The sequence below is a fragment of the Phyllosticta citriasiana genome (genome assembly GCF_038021145.1).
Source record: "Phyllosticta citriasiana strain CBS 120426 chromosome Unknown IWZ02scaffold_1, whole genome shotgun sequence".
NCBI classification, from domain to species: Eukaryota; Fungi; Ascomycota; class Dothideomycetes; order Botryosphaeriales; family Phyllostictaceae; genus Phyllosticta; species Phyllosticta citriasiana.
In genome coordinates, this window is record NW_027117278.1 from 276287 (window position 1) to 284383 (window position 8097).

The window sequence follows — 8097 nt, forward strand, 5'->3', positions numbered from 1 at the left end:
GCCTGTGGTTGTCGTCGGTGTCGTCGCGCGAAGAGATGCCGGTGTCGAGATGTTTTTCCAGCGGACTGCGTGCGAGCCTCGCTTAATTCTCCGCCCTTTACCCAAAGGGTTAGCTCCCTCCAAGACGGCTGGTCCAAGCTCGGATTACATGGCGGAAATCTTCCAAAGTCGCATCTGGACGCCACTCCAGACGCGTCGCTCGCCCCATTGCAACGCAACCCATCACGCCGGAGTGAGGGTGAAGCTCGATCCACCGTCCAACGCCATCGCCATCGACCGCATCGCTCATCGCGTCAATTGCATTGCGCACCACAGGCGCTGACGGCCACCTCGGGCAACCGGGCTTGGTTTGCCTCCACTACCATCGACCTCTCGACATCAACACCCGATTCGCATCGTGTATATACCCTCGCCGTACTCTCCACCCAACCACACCCTCCTAATCCACCACCATGTCCATTCCTCCGCCTCCACCGGGCTGGTCAGCTCCTCCTCCGCCAGGTGCTCCCCCCGGCATGTCCGCACCGCCGCCTCCGGGCTACCGCCCGCCCGCCGACCCCCAAGTCGCCAAGTTTGCACAGAAGAAGAAGGAATGGCTCCGGATGCAAAGGCAACGATTCGGCGAAAAGAGGAAGGGTGGTTTTGTCGAGACGCAAAAGGCAGACATGCCACCCGAGCATTTGAGGAAAATCGTCAAGGACATTGGAGACGTCTCTCAGAAGAAGTTTAGCAGCGACAAGCGCAGCTATTTGGGCGCCCTCAAATTCATGCCGCATGCTGTGCTCAAGCTTCTTGAGAACATGCCAATGCCTTGGGAAAGTCAGCGCGATGTCAAGGTGCTGTATCACGTCAACGGCTGCTTGACGCTGGTGAACGAGATTCCACGAGTCATTGAACCAGTATTCCACGCGCAGTGGGCGACGATGTGGGTGTGCATGCGAAGAGAGAAGAGTGACCGAAGGCATTTCAAGAGAATGCGGTTTCCACCGTTTGACGACGAAGAGCCTCCGCTTTCGTGGTCAGAAAATATCGAAGACGTCGAGCCGCTGGAGCCAATTCAGATGGAGCTTGATGAGAATGAGGATGGCCCGGTCTATGAATGGTTTTACGATCACCGCCCACTTCTTGATACCCCACACGTAAACGGACCGAGCTACAAGACCTGGAATCTCTCTTTGCCTCAGATGGCAACGCTGTATCGTCTCAGTCATCAGCTTCTGAGCGATGTGGTAGACAAGAATTACTTTCATTTGTTCGACCTGAACAGCTTCTTCACTGCCAAGGCTCTCAACGTGGCAATCCCCGGTGGTCCACGATTCGAGCCATTGTACAAGGACATTGACCCGAATGATGAGGACTTTGGCGAATTCAACGCGATTGAGCGCATCATCTTCCGCGCACCAATTCGGACAGAATACCGTGTCGCTTTCCCATTTCTCTACAACTCTCTCCCGAGGAGCGTCAAGGTCTCGTGGTACTCGTACCCTCAAGTCGTCTATGTCCGCGCCGAGGACCCCAGCTTGCCGGCCTTTTACTTCGACCCCGTCATCAACCCCATTTCATCCCGATCAGTCGCCCCGAAGAACATCACCATCTCTCACGAAGATGAGATTTTTGGCGACGAGATGGAGGACGACTTTGAGTTGCCGGGAGAGGTTGAACCATTCTTGGAGGACCAAGAGCTCTACACTGAAGACACCTCGTCTGCAATCGCTCTTTGGTGGGCACCGTATCCATTCGACCGCCGCTCTGGCCGCATGGTCCGCGCCCAGGATGTGCCGCTCGTGAAACAGTGGTACCTTGAACACGTCCCTCAGGGCCAGCCAGTCAAGGTCCGGGTTTCTTACCAAAAGCTTCTCAAGACGTATGTCTTGAATGAGTTGCACAAGAAACAGCCCAAGGCTCTCAACAACCAGAGTCTGATGAAGACGCTCAAGGGCACCAAGTTCTTCCAGCAGACCACCATTGATTGGGTTGAAGCTGGTCTTCAGGTCTGCAGACAAGGCTTCAACATGCTTAACCTTCTCATCCACCGCAAAAACCTCACCTATCTGCACCTTGACTACAACTTTAACCTCAAGCCCATCAAGACTCTCACGACAAAGGAACGCAAGAAGTCTCGTTTCGGAAACGCGTTCCACCTGATGCGCGAAATTTTGCGCTTGACGAAGCTCATTGTCGACGCTCAGGTCCAATACCGGCTGGGCAACATCGATGCCTTCCAACTTGCAGACGGTATTCTTTACGCGTTCAACCACGTCGGTCAATTGACAGGAATGTACCGGTACAAGTACAAGCTCATGCACCAGATTCGTACCTGCAAGGACCTCAAGCACTTGATTTATTACAGGTTCAACTCTGGCCCGGTTGGAAAAGGTCCCGGATGTGGTTTCTGGGCTCCGGCATGGAGGACTTGGCTGTTTTTCATGCGCGGAATCATCCCTCTGCTGGAGCGCTGGCTTGGTAACTTGCTTTCTCGCCAGTTCGAAGGACGTCACAGCAAGGGTGTCGCCAAGAGCGTGACGAAGCAACGTGTTGAATCGCACTTTGACTTGGAGCTTCGCGCCTCCGTCATGGCTGATCTCTTGGACATGATGCCTGAAGGTATCAAGCAAAACAAGGTCAACACTGTCCTGCAGCATCTCTCGGAAGCATGGCGATGCTGGAAGAGTAACATTCCTTGGAAGGTGCCTGGTCTGCCGGCGCCCATTGAGAACATCATTCTGCGTTACGTCAAAAGCAAGGCCGACTGGTGGGTTTCGGTCGCGCACTACAACCGTGAGCGTATCCGGAGAGGTGCTACCGTTGACAAGACTGTTGCAAAGAAAAACCTGGGTCGTCTGACTCGCCTGTGGCTCAAAGCAGAGCAGGAGAGACAGCACAACTACATGAAGGATGGCCCATACGTCTCGTCTGAGGAAGCCGTTGCCATTTACACGACCATGGTCCACTGGTTGGAGTCGAGGAAATTTCAGCCCATTCCTTTCCCTAGTGTCTCGTACAAGCACGACACCAAGATTCTCATCTTGGCCCTTGAACGTCTGCGGGAGGCTTACTCTGTAAAGGGTCGCTTGAACCAGAGTCAGAGAGAGGAGTTGGCGCTCATTGAGCAAGCCTACGACTCGCCCGGTACCACGCTGGCCAGAATCAAGCGATTCTTGCTCACTCAGCGCGCATTCAAGGAGGTCGGAATCGACATGAACGACAACTACAGCGACATCAACCCGGTTTACGATGTCGAGCCCATTGAAAAGATTACCGATGCTTACCTGGATCAATACCTGTGGTACCAGGCTGACCAGCGCCATTTGTTCCCGCCGTGGATCAAGCCATCCGATTCCGAAGTCCCGCCGCTCCTGGTTTACAAGTGGGCCCAAGGCATTAACAACCTGGACAATGTGTGGGAGTACCAGGAGGGCGAGTGCAACGTGATGATTGAGACGAAGCTATCAAAGGTCTATGAAAAGATTGATTTGACTCTTCTCAACCGCCTCCTTCGTTTGATCATGGACCACAACTTGGCTGATTACATTACCTCCAAGAACAACGTCCAGCTCAACTACAAGGACATGAACCACACCAACAGCTACGGCATGATTCGCGGCTTGCAATTTTCTGCTTTCGTCTTCCAATACTACGGCTTGATGCTGGACTTGTTGCTTCTTGGTCTTCAGCGCGCCAGTGAGATTGCTGGTCCGCCCAACGCTCCAAACGATTTCCTCCAGTTCAGGGACAAGGCCACCGAGACGCGACACCCCATCAGGCTGTACACTCGGTACATTGACAGAATCTGGGTCTTTTTCAGGTTCTCTGCGGATGACTCTCGGGACTTGATCCAGCGCTTCCTCACCGAGCAGCCCGATCCCAACTTTGAAAACGTCATTGGCTACAAGAACAAGAAGTGCTGGCCTCGAGACTCGCGTATGCGTCTGATGCGTCACGATGTCAACCTTGGTCGCGCTGTGTTCTGGGACCTCAAGAACCGCTTACCTCGTTCAGTCACAACCATTGAGTGGGACGACACGTTCGCAAGTGTCTACAGCAGAGATAACCCCAACTTGCTATTCTCGATGTGTGGTTTCGAGGTCCGCATCCTACCCAAGATCCGCAATCAGAATGACGAGTTCCCTGTCAAGGACAGCGTGTGGTCTCTGGTTGACAACTCTTCCAAGGAGAGGACTGCGCATGCATTCCTGCAGGTCACGGAGGAGGACATTCAAAAGTTCAACAACCGCATCAGGCAAATCTTGATGTCTTCTGGATCCACCACTTTCACGAAGATTGCAAACAAGTGGAACACGGCCCTCATTGCACTCTTCACATACTACCGTGAAGCTGCTGCGTCGACGGTCAACCTGCTGGACACTATCGTCAAGTGCGAGACTAAGATCCAGACGCGTGTCAAGATTGGACTCAATTCCAAGATGCCTTCCCGCTTCCCTCCCGCCGTGTTTTACACGCCCAAGGAATTGGGTGGTCTTGGAATGATTTCTGGCTCTCACATCCTCATTCCCGCCAGCGACAAGCGCTGGTCCAAGCAAACGGACACTGGCGTCACTCACTACCGTGCCGGCATGTCCCACGATGAGGAGACTTTGATCCCCAACATCTTCCGTTACATTATCCCATGGGAAGCCGAATTCATTGACTCGCAGCGTGTGTGGACCGAGTACTCTCAGAAGCGCCTCGAGGCCAACCAGCAGAATCGTCGCCTGACTCTCGAGGATCTCGAAGACTCCTGGGATCGTGGTCTGCCTCGCATCAACACGCTATTCCAAAAGGACCGCAGCACCCTCAGTTTCGACAAGGGCTTCCGTGCTCGCACTGAATTCAAGATTTACCAGCACATGAAGAGCAACCCCTTCTGGTGGACGAGCCAGCGCCATGATGGAAAACTTTGGAACCTGAATGCTTACCGTACCGATGTTATCCAAGCTCTCGGTGGTGTCGAAACTATTCTCGAGCACACGTTGTTCAAGGCGACTGCTTTCCCATCATGGGAAGGCCTTTTCTGGGAGAAGGCTAGCGGCTTCGAAGAGAGCATGAAGTTCAAAAAGCTGACTAACGCTCAACGGTCGGGTCTGAATCAAATCCCCAACCGTCGGTTCACACTTTGGTGGTCTCCGAGTAAGTTTTGCCAATTTTCTGCTATATACCCCCATCCGGAAGGCACGACTGCTCCCTGTCACCCATACATTCGACATTCTCACCACTTTGGCCCCTGCTAACTTGAGTGACAGCAATCAACCGCGCGAACGTCTACGTCGGCTTCCAAGTCCAGCTTGACTTGACTGGTATCTTCTTGCACGGAAAGATTCCCACGCTCAAGATTTCACTCATCCAAATCTTCCGTGCCCATTTGTGGCAAAAGATTCACGAGTCCGTCGTGATGGACTTGTGTCAGGTGTTTGACCAGGAGCTCGAGGCCCTGGGCATTGAGACGGTCCAGAAGGAGACAATTCATCCCAGAAAGTCGTACAAGATGAACAGCTCTTGTGCTGATATTCTGCTTTTTGCTTCGCACAAGTGGAGTGTCTCGCCGCCCTCGCTCCTCTTTGACACCAAGGACACGATGACGGCAACGACGACCAACAAGTTCTGGCTTGATGTCCAGCTGCGGTACGGCGACTACGATTCTCACGACATTGAGCGCTATGTCCGCGCCAAGTACCTCGATTACACTACGGACAGCATGTCGATCTACCCATCCCCGACCGGTCTCATGATTGGCATTGACCTCGCGTACAACCTTTACTCTGCTTACGGTCAATACTTCCCTGGTCTGAAGCAGCTTGTGCAGCAGGCCATGGCCAAGATTATGAAGGCTAACCCGGCTCTTTACGTCTTGCGTGAGCGTATCAGGAAGGGTCTGCAGCTTTACGCCTCCGAGAGCAACCAAGAGTTTTTAAACTCTCAGAACTACTCGGAGCTGTTCAGCAACCAGATTCAGCTCTTCATCGACGACACCAACGTCTATCGCGTCACCATCCACAAGACGTTTGAAGGCAACTTGACGACAAAGCCCATCAACGGCGCCATTTTCATCTTCAACCCTCGAACTGGACAGCTGTTCCTCAAGATCATCCACACCAGTGTCTGGGCTGGCCAGAAGCGTCTTGGACAGTTGGCGAAATGGAAGACGGCTGAGGAAGTGGCTGCGCTGATCAGATCGTTGCCCGTTGAAGAACAGCCCAAGCAGCTGATTGTCACCCGCAAGGGTTTATTGGATCCCCTTGAAGTCCATTTGCTCGACTTTCCCAACATCTCCATCCGTGCCTCGGAGCTTCAATTGCCGTTCCAGGCTGCAATGAAGGTTGAGAAGCTGGGAGACATGATCCTCAAGGCGACGGAGCCGCAGATGGTTCTCTTCAACTTGTATGACGAGTGGCTCAAGACCATTTCGTCTTACACGGCCTTTTCCAGATTGATCCTGATCCTGCGTGCCCTGCACGTCAACCAGGACAAGACAAAGCTCATCCTCCGGCCTGACAAGACTGTCATCACCCAAGAGCATCACATTTGGCCGACGCTGTCGGATGAGGACTGGATCAAGGTCGAAGTCCAGCTCCGTGACTTGATCTTGAACGACTATGGCAAGAAGAACAATGTCAACACATCATCCTTGACGAGCAGCGAAGTCCGCGACATCATTCTTGGTATGGAGATTAGCGCTCCGTCGCTGCAGCGTCAACAAGCCGCCGAGATTGAGAAGCAGCAGCAAGAGCAGCAGCAGCTCACTGCCGTGACTACCAAGACCCAAAACGTCCACGGCGAGGACATTGTGGTCACGACCACTTCTCAATACGAGCAGGCCACCTTTTCGTCCAAGACGGAGTGGCGTAGCCGTGCCATCGCCACCAGCAATCTGCGCACCAGGGCCGGCAACATTTACATCAGCAGCGACGACGTGCGCGAGGATGACCACTACACCTATGTCGTTCCTAAGAACGTTTTGAAGAGGTTCATCACGATTGCCGATCTTCGCGTCCAAGTGGCCGGTTACTTGTACGGCAACTCTCCGCCCGACAATGACCAGGTCAAGGAGATTCGCACCATTGTCATGATCCCGCAAGTCGGCAACACTCGCGACGTCCAGCTGCCGCATCAGCTTCCTCAGCACGAGTACCTCAAGGATATGGAGCCGCTCGGCATCATTCACACGGTCGCAGGCAACGAACTGCCATACATGAGCCCGATGGATGTGACGCAGCACGCGCGCCTGATGAACCAGCACCCAACATGGGACAAGAAGACGTTCACCATGACGGTTTCCTTCACGCCGGGCTCCGTCTCGCTCAGCGCCTGGGCGTTGACTCCGGACGGCTACAAATGGGGCGCCGAGAACAAGGACCTCAGCTCGGACCAGCCCGCCGGCTTCAGCACGAGCTTTGGCGAAAAGTGCCAGCTGCTGCTGTCGGACAAGATCCGCGGCTACTTCTTAGTTCCTGAGACGGGCCAGTGGAACTACAGCTTCATGGGCTCGGCGTTTGGCCAGGTCGAGAAGAAGCCGGTCGAGGTGAAGCTGGACACGCCGCGCGCATTTTACGACGACATCCATCGCCCGCTGCACTTCATGAGCTTTGCCGAGCTCGAGGATATTTGGGTGGATCGCGAGAATCAGTTTGAGTAGGCGCATGCGTGGTTGAGGTGCTTTTTCAGCGTTCGACGTGGGCCGCTGATTGTTTGCTGCTTTTCGTTTCTCTCTTCTGGATGTACGTACGGGTGAATGGACGGGGTTGAGCGTTTGGGGCGTTGGAGTTGTTCTTGGGATGGATTGATGGATGGATGCAGTGAGCCAAAAGTGTAACACTACACAAGCTTCGTCGAACAAGACAGTCGGCGGAGCGAGCGAGCGAGCGAGTGGAATCAGTAGCATGCATGCATGCATTGGTAATGAGCTCTTTTATGCATTGCCCACATGAGTTGATTGGCGGCATATGAGATGGGACTTTGCCAATCGGTGAAGGCGCGGCGTTTGGGTGATGTGCACATGCTCCTCGTCCTCCACCACCATCCCTAATGGCCATCAAACCGAGCATGAAGGAGATGTCAAGATTAGAATGCTACTCGATGTCACTATTTGACTTTCATCAAGCC

The 8097-nt window shown here is 53.8% G+C and overlaps 1 protein-coding gene across 1 annotated transcript; it reads left to right on the forward strand.

Moving 5' to 3' along the window:
* The first annotated feature begins 108 nt into the window (after nt 1-108).
* IWZ02DRAFT_2061 (pre-mRNA processing splicing factor 8) lies at nt 109-7643 on the forward strand. Its single transcript, XM_066762641.1, has 2 exons — nt 109-5127; nt 5241-7643. The coding sequence occupies exons 1-2, from the start codon at nt 453-455 to the stop codon at nt 7628-7630; spliced, it is 7065 nt and encodes a 2354-aa protein (XP_066626747.1). The 5' UTR covers nt 109-452; the 3' UTR covers nt 7631-7643.
* Nucleotides 7644-8097: the final 454 nt, after the last annotated feature.

What these genes read in the sequence shown, in the direction of transcription:
- IWZ02DRAFT_2061 (XM_066762641.1), top strand. Translation starts at nt 453, where the DNA reads ATGTCCATTCCTCCGCCTCCACCGGGCTGGTCAGCTCCTCCTCCGCCA. An exon ending in CACACTTTGGTGGTCTCCGA is followed by an intron (nt 5,128 to 5,240) that starts GTAAGTTTTGCC and finishes CTTGAGTGACAG; the next exon opens with CAATCAACCGCGCGAACGTC.